Genomic DNA, 13,386 nt, shown 5'->3' with positions numbered 1-13,386 from the left:
AACAACACCGTGCCAAATCCGAAAGGATCTGAAGGGCCAGCCGTCCCCAAATGTCCTTCCCCAAGCCTTTCCCTCTCCAAGCACATCCATTATGAGTTATTTTGGAAATGCCAGCACCACCCCGGTGAAGGAGGGCCGGCACCCAGCAGGACAGAGGATTACCGGGGCTGGGTGCGGGTGGCTGCTCGGGGTGGTCCCTGCAGCCAGACCCTGCTTGGTTGCCAAATTTTAGCAAGGACGGGTGGAGAAGAGAGAAAATAACCTAGCAATAAAGTGATTTCAAGAAATTCAAGTGGGAGCCCAGCGCCCTGTTGCAGTGCTGGCAACGTTAAAATCCCTTGAGGGGCTTTTATGGAATAAAAATGCTAAGGGATGGTGGTGCTGGGGCTGTTTCTGAAGTCAAGAACCCGTCTCAGCAGCCTGAGAGGGGTTTGCTGCTGGGGTATCTGTGTCTGCTCTGAGTTTTGTAAGAGGGCCACAGGGAGGTTTTCACTGTTATGGCCTCTGAGCTCATCGTGGGCTGGAGTCCAGGGCTAAGGAATCGCTGCTGCCTTGCATTACTGCCTCAGGACGATGCTCATCCCTTCCAGACGGGCAACGTGCCCAGGACACCGCAGATGCAGGAACCTCTGTCCCCGGTGCAGCACGTAGCCCAGCCGGTAATTTGGGGTGGGGGAGTCCCTCAGGGGCCGGGGGCAGCACCCAAGGGCGAGGGCAGAGCCTCCTGCGGGACCAGCACCAGCTGCACAGCACCACAAGCCTTTTCCAGGCACCCAAATTCACCACCCCCAAGCTTCCACCCAATAATCCTTTAATTTATCCCGTAAAAAATCAGGAGGATCGGTCGCCTTCCCTCTTTCCCACGCCGCACGTGTTCCCAAACAGCAGCGGGTTTGGTTTTTCTCTCCCTTCTGCCGTGCCTGGGCAGGGAAAAACGCCCGGAAAGCCTGCGCAGAGCTGGCTGGAGGAAGAGGAAGAGGAGTTGCGTTGCTCGCCGATAGCCGGGCTCTGGCCCTCCGGAAGAAGCGCGGGCAGGAACCGGTGCAGGGCAGAACCCGGCAGCGGGACGCGGAGACGGGACCCGGCCCGGGAGGTGCTGAGGGGGGCTGAGGGGGGCTGAGGGGGGCCCGGAGCTGAGCAGGGGGGTCCTGGGGGAGTGGGGAGGGGAGAGGGGAAAGGGGAGGGGGAGAGGGGAAAAGGGAGGAGGGGAAGGGGAAAAGGGGAAGGGGAGAAGAGAAGGGGGTGCAGGGGAAGGGGGTGCAGGGGAAGGGGGGTGCAGGGGAAGGGGGAGAAGGGAAAGGGGGAGAAGGGAAAGGGGGAGAAGGGAAAGGGGAGCAGAGGAGGGGGTGCAGCGGAAGGGGAGCAGGTGAAGGGGTGCAGGGGAAGGGGTGAAGAGGAAGGGGTGCAGGGGAAGGGGGTGCAGGGGAAGGGGAGATGGGAAAGGGGAGCAGGTGAAGGGGTGCAGGGGAAGTGGGTGCAGAGGAAGGGGAGCAGGGGCAGGGAAGAAGGGAAAGGGGGAGCAGGGGAAGGTGGAGAAGAGGAAAGGGAGAAAGGAAAGGGGTGCAGGGGAAGTGGGTGCAGGGGAGGGGGAGAAGGGGAAGGGGAGAAGGGGAAAGCGTGCAGGGGAAGGGGGTAAAGGACGGGGCGAAGGGGAAGGGGGTGCAGGGGAAGGGGGTGCAGACGAAGGGGAGCAGGGAAAGGGGAGAAGGGAAAGGGAAGAAGGGAAGGGAACGGGGAAAGCGTGCAGGGGAAGGGGAGAAGGAGAGAAGGGGAAGGGGGAGCAGGGGAAGGGAAGATGGGACAGGGGTGCAGTGGAGGGGGGATGTAGGGGAAGGGGGCTCCGGGCAGGGGGGCTCGGGCAGCGCCCAGACCGTGCTGGCAGCGCGGCGCTTCCCCTTTGGGACCGGAGGCGGTGCTTCCCCCCCCCCCTTTCCCCCCACCCCCCCCGGTTCCTCCCCCGGCCGCCCGGTGCCGCCCCCCCCACCCCTCCCACCCTCCCCGCGGGGCCCCGTGGCCGCGGCGCCCGCCCCACGCGTGGGCGGCCCCGGGGCGGTGCCGGCGGAGCGCGGTGGGTGCCCGCTGCCAGCCCCGTCCCTGCGTGTGTGTGTGTGTGTGTGTGTGTGTCCCTGTGTGTCCCCGTGTGTCCCCGTAGTGTCCCCCCGTGTCCCCCCGTGTCCCCCCGTGGTGTCCCCCCGCGGTGTCCCCGCGGTGTCCCCGCAGCGATGTCGCGGCCGCTGTCGGACCAGGAGCGGCGGAAGCAGATCAGCATCCGCGGCATCGTGGGCGCCGAGAACGTGGCCGAGCTGAAGAGGGGCTCAACCGGCACCTCCACTTCACCCTGGTCAAGGACCGCAACGTCGCCACCCCCCGCGACTACTTCTTCGCCCTGGCGCACACGGTGCGCGACCACCTGGTGGGGCGCTGGATCCGCACCCAGCAGCACTACTACGAGCGGGACCCCAAGGTGGGTGGGGGGCACCCGGCCCCCGGAGGAACCTCGGCAGCCCCCCGGGAGTGGTGGGCAGCTCCGGGCTTGGAGGGTTGGAGCCCCCTCGGCACCCCTTGGCCCCCTTTGGCACCCCTTGGTACCTCTCGGCACCCCTTGGTACCCCTCAGCACTCTGGCACCCCTTGGCACCCTTCAGCACCCCTCGGCACCTCTTGGCACCCCTTAGCACTCCTCGGCACCCCTCAGCACCCCTTGGTACCCCTCAGCATTCCTTGGCACCCCTCAGCACCCTCCGGCACCCCTCAGCACCCCGTGGCATCCCTCGGCACCCCCTGGTACCCCTCAGCACCCCCTGACACCCCTCACACCCTTTGGCACCTTTCAGCACCCCTCAGCACCCTTTGACACCCTTCAGCACCTATTGGCACCTCTTGGCACCCCTCGGCACCCCTCGGCACCCCCTGGCAACCCTTAGCACTCCTCAGCACCCCTTGGCACCCTTTAGCACTCTGGCACCCCTCGGTACCCTTCAGCACCCCTGGCACCCCCTCGGCACCCCCTGACACCCCCTCGCACCCTTCAGCACCTCTCAGCACCTCTTGGCACCTCTCAGCACCCCTTGGCACTCCTTGTCACTCCTCGGCACCCCTCGGCCCCCCTGGCACCTCTTGGCACCCCTTAGCACTCCTCAGCACCCCTTGGCACCCTTTAGCACTCTGGCACCCCTCAGCACCCCTTGGTACCCTTCAGCACCCCTTGGTACCCCTCAACACTCCTTGGCACCCTTCAGCACTCCTCAGCACCCCCTGGCACTCCTCAGCACTCCTCGGCACCCCCTGGAACCCCTCAGCACCCCTCGGCACCCCCTGGCACGCCTCAGCACCCCTCGGCACACTTTGGCACTCCTCGGCCCCCCCGGCCCCGCACAGCTCCCCGCCGTCCCCGGGCAGGCGCCGCCGTCCCTTTGCTTTGCAAAACAAACAGCGCGGCTGGGCCGCAGCACGGGGCGCAGCATGGGAACGGCGTGGGAGCCGCCTGCCAAAAGCACAGCGAAGCCTTCTAGGGTGAATTAGCTGCAGAGAGAAAAGAGCCCGAAACAGGCCACGGGCAGACCTCGGCTGGCACGGGCGCCGTGGCGGGGCCGAGCCCGAGCGATGCGGCGGGTGCGGGAGTTGCTGCGCCGCCGGTGTGCGCCGAGCACGGGGCTCTGCCTGCTGAGGGATTAAGCCCTAATCCCTTCCTGACACCTGCCTGGCCCTGTCGGCTCCGATTTATTCCCGTGCCCCCCTCGCTGGCACCGCACCGGCCGGTGGGAGCTGGCACCCCCTCCCCACGGGGTGAAAAAGCCTGCTCGAGGGATCGGCCGCCCCCGGCACCGCCGGCACCGGCCCAGCCAGCGCCCGAGGAGGTCCCGGGGAAACCTGCAGAGTCAGCGGCTTCCTCCAGCCCCAATCCTGCCCTAAAACCCGCCGGTGCTGACACCAGGGCTCGGCTTGGGGCGGCTTACACAAGCCTCCGCGTTAGCGGCCACGTGCCCGGCGGGGTCTGCGGCACCGCAGCCATCCCCAAACCCCGCTGGGGCTGCAGGGCCCGAGGAGGCCGGGTGCCCCCCGGCACCAGTTCTGGTTTTCTGGCTTGCTTTTGCAGCTCGGGGTGACGTTAGGAAACGGCTCCTCTTTAAAGTTTAACTTTGTACCGCAGTGCCCTCGAGGTGACCATCCCGGAGCTGTCGCCGCTCTCGGGCAAACAAAGCGGCGCTGTCCTCCTCCCGGCCTGCAAAACATCAGCGGGGCCGGGCCAGCGTGGGGTGGGAGGGCAGGGATGGGGCTGGGGGTTCACTGGTGGGCTCCTTCTGCCCGCTGCAGGGACGTGCGAGGTGATTTCTGAGGGAAAATGGGAGGACAGGCCCTGCCGCAGCCCTAAAATTCCCCTTGCAAGCCACACTGCGAGTCGGGTTTTTTCGTCTTCTAAGTCAGATAACAGCGGGTGGGAGCTGCGGGGGGGGTTGGCTGAGCTGCCTCCAGCCCTGCCAGCACTGACCGTGGGCTGTTTCCTCTCGCAGAGGATTTATTACCTCTCCCTGGAGTTCTACATGGGGCGCACGCTGCAGAACACCATGATCAACCTGGGGCTGCAGAACGCCTGCGACGAGGCCGTCTACCAGGTGAGCACCGGGCGGCCTGGCCACGCATCTTGGCTTGGGGTGAAGACCCTGCAGCCCCACAGATGATGCCTCAGCAGGTAAACGCTGCCCGGGAGCAGAAGCCAGGGCATACCCTGGAAAAACCTCAGGCCGCATCCAGTGCCAGCGGGACGGGGAGTCGAGCTCCTGCTATCAGCTGCCTCCCAGGTGGCACACATGAGGCCGTTGCTCGCTGTAACCTGTGGCAGAGGGGATAAAACCTTGTCCTCCCTAAACCAGTGGCACTGGCACGCCGGTGCCACTCATCACTGCGTGGCGCTCGGGCTGGTGAAGGTTTTTTTCCACCCTGCCCTGTGCTCGTGCCCCGCCTGACAAACACCATCGTGCACGGCTGGAGCAGTTGCACAACAGCAGGAACAGGTTTCAAACAAATATGTTCAAAGGGAGAGCAGCTTATTTTTAGGGCTTTTTATTTTTTTTAACCTGTTAACCTTGCAGTGAGGGCAACAGCCCGGCCAGGGGCAGGTTTGTAAAGGAAGAGAGTGGGATGTTACGTAGCAGTTGTGTAGCTGTGCTACAAACCCAAATGCTAAACATTTCTAAAATAAAATGCTTGGCATAATGGGAATCACTTAAAACATTTCTGTAGGTGTTCAGGGCTTTCAGTGCAATTCGGTGCTGAGAAACACCAGCGAGGGGCTGGTGCTGCTGGGCTTTCCTGTAGCCGACCGGTTTGGGAGAAGCTGGCAGACCCGTTCTGTTTGGTGAGGTGGGAACGGGTGGCTCAGCCTGCTTTATTTCCTGCTGAGCTGCCCGAGGAGTTTTGCATAGGCAAAACCTCTTTCTCGATGGTGTTGCGGGCTGGAAACTTGGCATTTGCTTGCGCAGGTGCTGCGGCCGCGTCTCTGCACGTCTCTGCTGCAGGAGCGTGAGCCGGGGGGCAGCCCGGGTGCCTGCCCCAGAGCTGGGGGTCCTGGGGACCTCTCACCCCGGTGCTTGTCCACGCGAGGGGAAGGACGTGGGTGTCCCTTGTAGAGGCTGGTGGAGTGGCCCGAACACCAGGGAGGGTCCCTGCCCTGCATTGGGCAGCACCCAGGGGTGCGGGGTGGGCGCTCAGACAGCCCCCAGCCTGTCACCTCCCCTTGTCTCTAGCTGGGGCTGGACATAGAAGAGCTGGAGGAGATTGAGGAGGATGCCGGTCTCGGCAACGGCGGCCTCGGCCGGCTTGCAGGTGAGGAACCCCCAAAAAGATCTTGTCCCCTGGGTGGCGGCGCACAGCCGGCATCGGCTGCGGGGTGGCACCCGCGCCCCGGGGGTTCCCTGCTCCAGGCACGAGCCAGGCTGCCGACCTGTGCTCCCCTGGGCGAAGGAGCCGGTGTTCTCCTTGCTCCATGCGTTCCCTGTCGTTGGCAGCCTGCTTCCTCGACTCGATGGCGACGCTGGGGCTGGCAGCCTACGGCTACGGCATCCGCTACGAGTACGGCATCTTCAACCAGAAGATCCGGGACGGCTGGCAGGTACGACGGGGGCGCGCGGCCCTCGCCTGCCCCCCGGCACAGCCGAAGCCCTGAGCCCTGCCTGCCCCTCAAGCCAGGGCTGCTGGAGCCAGAGCTGGTGCTGTCGTGTTTAAAGCTCTCCTCGGGTGGTCTTCTGGCTCCGGGGAGACTTTACAGTGCCTCAAGGGGCTGCGGGACAGCTGGTGAGGGAGTCTGTGTCAGGGGGTGTGGCGGTAGGACAAGGGGTGATGGTTTTTAACTAAAAGAGGGAAGGTTTAGGTTAGATACGAGGAAGAAATTCTTTACTCTCAGGGCGGTGAGGCCCTGGCGCAGGCTGCCCCAAGGAGCTGTGGCTGCCCCATCCCTGGGGGTGCCCCAGGCCAGGCTGGATGGGGCTGGGGGCAGCCTGGGAGGGGTCCCTGCCCATGGCAGGGGGCTGTAAGGCCCCTTCCAACCCAAACCATCCTGTATTCCATGATTCCATTTTCAAGAGCAAGTGACACTTTTTAAACCAGTACAAGCACGTAGCCCCCGGCTCACCGCCCCCGTTAGCTGCCTGGTGCGGAGGGCAGCGGAGCCGCCTTGCAGCACACTGCTAATTAGCAGAAAGCTGCAAGTCATCGGCCTGACTTGCTTTCCTTCCGTGTCCGTCTCGCACCGAAATCCCTCCTCCCGGGGCTGTGCGGATGCCGTGAGTCACGGCCCTGCCGGGAGCGGGGAACATTTTGGGAGGAGCAGAGGGGTCGCTGCTCCTGCCCTGTCCCTGAGCTCTGTGTGCCAGGCGAGGCCGAGAAGTTTCCTCCAGGCAGGGAAGGGGTGGTTTGATGGAGACGGGGAGGCCAGGCAGGCCGGAGCCGCTCGCCCAGCGGACAGATGAAGAGCAGGGCGATGTCTCGGGCTGCCATCCCAGCACGGCTCATCCCCTGCGGCCCTTATGCAACGCCCGTCTCCCGCAGCCCTCCTTTGGCAGTGTCAAAGGTGACGGCTAATCTGGACAGGGACAAACCCGCTTCATTAAACCCGGCAGAGGCTTAGCCTCCGATTACAAGGCCCTCCAATTACAAGACCCAGAGGAATCGGTGCTTTAGGCCGCACGGAGCTGGCCGCGGCCCCTTTGCCACCACCGGGTGCCGGCGGCAGGGCTCGTCGCCATTTCGGGTGGCCCTGTCAGGGCTCGTCCCCAACTCTGGTGGCCCCGTCACCACCGCTGCTCCCTCGGGCAGGTGGAGGAGGCCGACGACTGGCTGCGGCACGGCAACCCCTGGGAGAAGGCCCGGCCCGAGTACATGCTGCCCGTGCACTTCTACGGCCGCGTGGAGCACTCCGGCACTGGCGCTAAGTGGGTTGACACCCAGGTATGGGTCACAGCCTGGTGGCTTGTCCCCTGGTTGGTGGGTCTGTCCCCAAAACCATGGGTTGTCCCATGCCCTAAAGCACCTCCAGCAGGGCTCGGTGCAGTGCACGGCCTGACCTGACAGCTGAAATCGGGCTTTTCCTGGCCCTCACAAGCACCTTTCCATCTCTGGGGGGCTTCTGGCAAACCACAGCCAGGGGAGCTGGGGTGTCCCCGGAGTGGGACCGTGCACGCAGCCCCACAAGGGCTGTAAGGGTGGGTGCAACCCCAAGATCCCTCCCTGGGGCTTGTTTGGGATGGGAGGGCTCTGTCAGGACATGGGGACACCGGCCATGGTCTGTGCAGCTTGCCAATGCCCTAGGTGGTGCTGGCACTGCCCTACGACACCCCGGTGCCCGGGTACATGAACAACACCGTCAACACCATGCGGCTGTGGTCGGCTCGGGCGCCCAACGACTTCAACCTGCGGGACTGTAAGTGGGGGCCGGCGGGGGCCGAGCGGGACGGGGCGCAGCGGGGTCACCCCCACCCTGTCCCTCTGCTCCCCCGCAGTCAACGTCGGGGACTACATCCAGGCGGTGCTGGACAGAAACCTGGCTGAGAACATCTCCCGCGTCCTCTACCCCAATGACAATGTAAGTTGGGAACTGGGGGCATTTTAAGGATGGCTGGAGAGCGTGTGTTGTGCTGCAGAGGGGCCTTGGGGTGGGCTGCAAACCTCCAGGTGCCCTTGGCCAGGGATCGCTGCGGCAGAGATGAGCCCATGCCTGGGCACAGCAAGGAGAGGAGCACGTCCTGCTGAAGAAGTATTCCTCAAATCTCAAAATATAAAACTGGGGCAAACTCCAGCATGGCTGAAGACTACTGGGACCTGGGTGGCATTTCCCTGCCACTCGGTGCTGGCCCGCGACTGGAGGCGATGCCTCGAGCTGCTCTTGCCACCCTAACCCCATTGCTAGGGGCGTTCTTCCCGCATGGCTGCTCTGCCGTGCACAGGGACACAACACGATGTGACACGATGTGACATGATGCAAAGTGACACGAGCCCTTCCCTGGGTGCGGCGGCAGCCGTGCACAGCAGCGTGTTCGGGGGCATGGCGCAATCCCGCCGGCCCCAGCAGCACCCCGCTCCTCTCGCTGGCAGTTCTTCGAGGGCAAGGAGCTGCGGCTGAAGCAGGAGTACTTCGTCGTGGCCGCCACCCTCCAGGACATCATACGCCGCTTCAAAGCCTCCAAATTCGGGAGCACAGACAGCGTCCGAACCGTGTTTGAAACCTTCCCCGACCAGGTACGGGCTGGGGTTGCTCCAGTGCATGCCTCCCAGCTCAATTTGCCACCCCCCTGCTCTGTGCCCGGCTCTGGGCAGGTTTTGTGGGCTCCACAGGGTGCCCGCGTGCCACCCGTGTGTCCCCCAGGTGCCACTCTCTCCCTGCAGGTCGCCATCCAGCTGAACGACACGCACCCTGCCATGGCCATCCCCGAGCTGATGAGGATTTTTGTGGACATCGAGAAGCTGCCCTGGAGCAAGGTTGGGAGCAGCAGCATGGCTTTCCCTGCACCGGGTGGCAAAGCGCACCCCCTTCCCCATGTACTGGGACGGTTCCCCCATTAGCACCATTAATTAACCACCACACAGGAGTGGGAAGGATCCAGCAAGCGGCTCCCACACCGCACGGGAGCTCAGGCAGGCGCCGGGGCTGGCAGGGCTGTGCTGCCGGTGGCTTGGGAGCAGCCAGGTGCCAGCACCCACGGGCACCCCCCTTCAGCCCGCCCGCCCAGTGGAACCAGTTCTGTGGCACCTGGAGCACTGGGGCTGGGTCTCACCCGTTGCATTGAAGTCTTCCCCTTCCCATCTTCCCCATCCCCAGCTCCTCTTGCTGGAGAGGGACGAGCCTGGCCCCGCTGCCCACCCCTGTGGCGCTGGGGGCCGTGGGTTGTGGAGGAGCCACGGGTGGGAGGGCCACGGGTGGGTGCTTGCACCCCGCCGGGTGCTCAGGGCTTGCCCACGCCGCGCTGCCGCCCGCAGGCCTGGGACATCACCAAGCGGACGTTCGCCTACACGAACCACACGGTGCTCCCCGAGGCCCTGGAGCGTTGGCCGGTGGACCTGGTGGAGAAGCTGCTCCCGAGACACCTGCAGATCATCTACGAGATCAACCAGAGGCACCTGGACGTGAGTGCGCCCCGGGGCTGGGTGGTACACGGTGCGCCCCGTGCCTGGGTCAGGTTCTGGGTGGTTCTGGCACTCATTTTTGGCACAGGAACCCGGTGAGGTGAGGCAAGGCCCCTCCTGCCAGCCTCGGGCTCCCCAGAGGGGCTGGGGGCTCCTCGGGGACATCTCCAGCAGCCGCCTGGCCATGGGGCTGCGCACCCTGCTGGGGCTGGGGGGCACATGGGCACCCAGAGGTGCTGCCAACCCCAGCCACCCCGTGACTTTATTGCCATCCTGCACTCAGTGGCTGCTTTAAAGGCCTCACCCAGTGCCCCAGGGCCTTTCCTGGTGGCATTTCTTTGTTCCTTAACCACTAAATTCGTCTCGGGGAAGGATGAGGATGGGGGTATGGCGGAGCTGGTGGCTTGGCCTCCTGTGCTGCAGTTGAGCTGGAACAGCCTTACAGGTGCCCCCCAGCCCTCCTCTGTGGGGCCAGAGGGGTCTGCATGTCCAGAGACACCCGCTGGTGTCACAGGAGGCAGAAGGGCAGCAGACGAGGTGGTTCACCTGGAGTAAAAGCCATCACCCTGGAGGCATCAAATGCATGGGGACACCGCATGGCCCATCGTGTGGGACGTCCCCATGGCACTGCTCACCCCCCCTGCCTCCACCCACAGCACATCGCTTCCCTCTTCCCCACCGACATGGACCGGCTGCGGCGGATGTCCCTGATAGAGGAGGGAGGCACCAAGAGGATCAACATGGCTCATCTCTGCATCGTCGGCTCCCACGCCGTCAACGGCGTGGCCAAGATCCACTCCGAGATAGTCAGGACTGAAGTGTAAGGGCGGGGGGGAGGCACTGGGGATCCCTCTTAGCTCACAAAGGCTGTGGTGGGGCTGGGGGGGCAAGCCTGAAGCTGCTCCCCCCTCGCCCTTGCAGCTTCAAGGACTTTGCGGAGCTGGAGCCCGAGAAGTTCCAGAACAAGACCAACGGCATCACCCCGCGGCGCTGGCTCCTGCTCTGCAACCCGGGGCTGGCGGAGCTCATCGCGGAGGTAACCGAGGGGGCTCCCCGTGCCCCACGCCGCACCCAGGGGTGCTGCTGCCAGCCCCAGCCCCGTCCGTCTGGCTGCTCGCCCTGTGTCGGCATCTCGCCCGAGTTCTTCGCCTGTGCTCCTCCTGCAGAAAATCGGGGAGGACTACGTGCGGGACCTGAGCCAGCTGGCGAAGCTGCACGAGTTTGTGGACGACGACCTCTTCATCCGCGAGGTTGCCAAAGTGAAGCAGGTGAGGGGCGCGGGCACGGGGGGCGTGGATGCGGGGGGCCCGGGGCTGACACCCTCCCTGCCCTCGGCCAGGAGAACAAGGTGAAGTTCGCGCTGTACCTGGAGAAGGAGTACAAGGTGAAGATCAACCCGTCGTCCATGTTCGACGTGCACGTGAAGAGGATCCACGAGTACAAGCGGCAGCTGATGAACTGCCTGCACATCATCACCATGTACAACCGTAAGCCACCGCGCACCCAGCAGGGACCCACGGCATGCCCAGGGGTGCACGAGCATCCCTGGCCCCCGGGGCGGCAGCTGGCACAGAGGTGACACTGGTGCTGCCCTCTCCTCCAGGCATCAAGAGGGATCCTGTGAAGCTGTTTGTTCCTAGGACGGTGATCATAGGAGGCAAGGTAATTTGGGTTTGGGGGAAGCCCTTGGAAACGCCCTAAGGGATTTGGGTGCAGACGTCGTCCTCAGTGGGTCCCCACCTCCTTGGGCACATGGGAGCTGGGTGCTCCTCGCCTGCCCCACGTGCTGGCCCTCCAGGCTCACCCACGGCTCTTCTCCTAGGCTGCCCCGGGCTACCACATGGCTAAAATGATCATCAAGCTCATTAACGCCGTGGCTCAGGTGGTGAACAACGACCCCGTTGTGGGGAGCAAGCTGAAGGTCATCTTCCTGGAGAACTACAGGGTCTCCCTGGCGGAGAAAGGTAGTCCCTGCGGGGTGCCAGGCGGGGAGAGGGCATCACCCCTATGGCTGCTATCCAGCCCACGGCTCCATCGCCACAAGGAAGCATCTCTAACATCCTTCAGCACGATGCAAGCACAGGGTTGGTCACCACAAGTGGCTGTGTGTCTTCTTGTTGGCAGTGATCCCTGCGACCGACCTGTCGGAGCAGATCTCCACGGCGGGCACCGAGGCGTCGGGCACCGGGAACATGAAATTCATGCTGAACGGCGCTCTGACCATCGGCACCATGGATGGAGCCAACGTGGAAATGGCCGAGGAGGCCGGCGAGGAAAACCTGTTCATCTTCGGCATGAGGGTGGAGGACGTCGCGGAGCTGGACAAGGAAGGGTGAGGACGGGGGATGCGGTGGGGAACGCTGCGGGCAGCCCAAGCACCCCCGGCTCATGCCGGCCCTGCCCCGCCAGGTACGATGCCCAGCAGTACTACGACCGGCTCCCCGAGCTGAAGCAAGCTGTTGACCAGATCAAGGGCGGCTTCTTCTCCTCAAACGAGCCCGACCTCTTCAAAGACGTGGTCAACATGCTCTTCCACCACGACCGGTGAGGCTCGCGGCCAGGATGCCACCCGTCCCCAGGGCTGGGTGTCCCCACCAAACACCATGTACCCGTGCAGAGCAGCCATTGCCCCAGCCACCCACCCAGTTCCTGGCCCTGGTGCTGAGCACTTCATGTTCCCCTGGCACAAAAGGCTCCCTATGGGTAGCACTTGACGTGTGCTGCCTTAAAGCCTGGGTGCATTGGGGCTAGGCTGCGTTTGGGTGATGACAGATGTATCTCGAAGGCTTTCCTAGCGGGCTCTGATCCAAAGGGGACTGCGGAGGCTTAATTCACCCAAAGCAGCTGTTTGACGCCTCGCTGTGGCCCTGGCAGCCAGAGCTGCCCCCAAAGACTCGCTCCCACCCGCACATTCCTCTTCTCCCTAACTCCCCCTTCCTTTGCTGCTGCAGGTTCAAAGTCTTTGCGGATTACGAGGCTTATGTCAAGTGCCAGGAGAAAGTCAGCGAGCTGTACCTGGTGAGTGCCAGCTGGGGAACCAGCCCAGGGCCGGCCCTGCGCAGGGCCCAGCAACCGGAGCCAAATTTCTCGGTGCCACCCTATGCACGGTTCGGTCTGGTCGCTCTCCCTGCATCCCCAGGGGCTAACGCAGCCCCGCACACCTCATCCCATCCCTGGGAAGGGGTCTGGCACGGGGTGCCCCCCCCCCCCGCAGCTGGGTGTTGGGGACAGGCTCTGAGGCCAGGTCCCCGCGGGTGCCACCTCCATCCCCGTGCCTCTTCGCAGAACTCCAAGGCGTGGACCAAGATGGTGATCAGGAACATCGCGGCGGCGGGCAAGTTCTCCAGCGACCGCACCATCAAGGAGTACGCCCGGGACATCTGGCACGTGGAGCCGTCCGACCTGAAGATCCCCCCGCCCAACGAGCCGCGGGAGGTGGCCGAGGACAGGACCCCCAACGGGACGGCGGCGCGGGCATAGCGGGGGGGGGGGGGGAGCGAAGGATGCTGCAGCCTGCGCTGTGACGCAGCCGCCCCGCTGCTGCTGCTGCTGGAGGGGGAGTTTTATAGCGAAAAGCCAAACTGTTCTGACCTGTTGCTTGCGGTAGGTACTAAAAATAAAAGTGCCAAGCAGAGCCGGAGGGGTGTTTACTGGAACCTGAGACGAGGGACTGGGCTTGCTTACAGCAAAGCTAAAGCCAAAAGCGGGTGTGCAGGGGCTGTGCGTGGCACGGGGTGGGGGGCGCAGCTGGGCCCTCGCGATGCCAAAGCAG

At 64.2% G+C, this 13,386-nt stretch overlaps 1 protein-coding gene across 1 annotated transcript; it reads left to right on the top strand.

The window, feature by feature from the left end:
- The first annotated feature begins 2 nt into the window (after positions 1–2).
- PYGL (glycogen phosphorylase L) lies at positions 3–13,248 on the top strand. The gene is given in 23 exon segments (XM_040557869.1): positions 3–659; positions 836–1,093; positions 2,130–2,313; positions 2,316–2,464; positions 4,511–4,612; positions 5,744–5,822; positions 6,005–6,108; positions 7,311–7,442; positions 7,803–7,914; positions 7,994–8,076; positions 8,586–8,729; positions 8,877–8,969; positions 9,468–9,614; positions 10,271–10,434; positions 10,536–10,650; positions 10,781–10,882; positions 10,954–11,101; positions 11,218–11,276; positions 11,437–11,578; positions 11,739–11,946; positions 12,024–12,158; positions 12,566–12,632; positions 12,900–13,248. Coding segments are annotated over 23 exon segments (3,084 nt in total). The 5' UTR covers positions 3–497; the 3' UTR covers positions 13,095–13,248.
- The last annotated feature ends 138 nt before the right edge of the window (positions 13,249–13,386 follow it).

Source organism: Cygnus olor, chromosome 5 (genome assembly GCF_009769625.2).
Source record: "Cygnus olor isolate bCygOlo1 chromosome 5, bCygOlo1.pri.v2, whole genome shotgun sequence".
In the NCBI taxonomy this organism is placed as follows: domain Eukaryota; kingdom Metazoa; phylum Chordata; class Aves; order Anseriformes; family Anatidae; genus Cygnus; species Cygnus olor.
The sequence above is the reverse complement of the archived record's forward strand: the minus strand, read 5'-3'. Positions and strand labels throughout refer to the sequence as shown.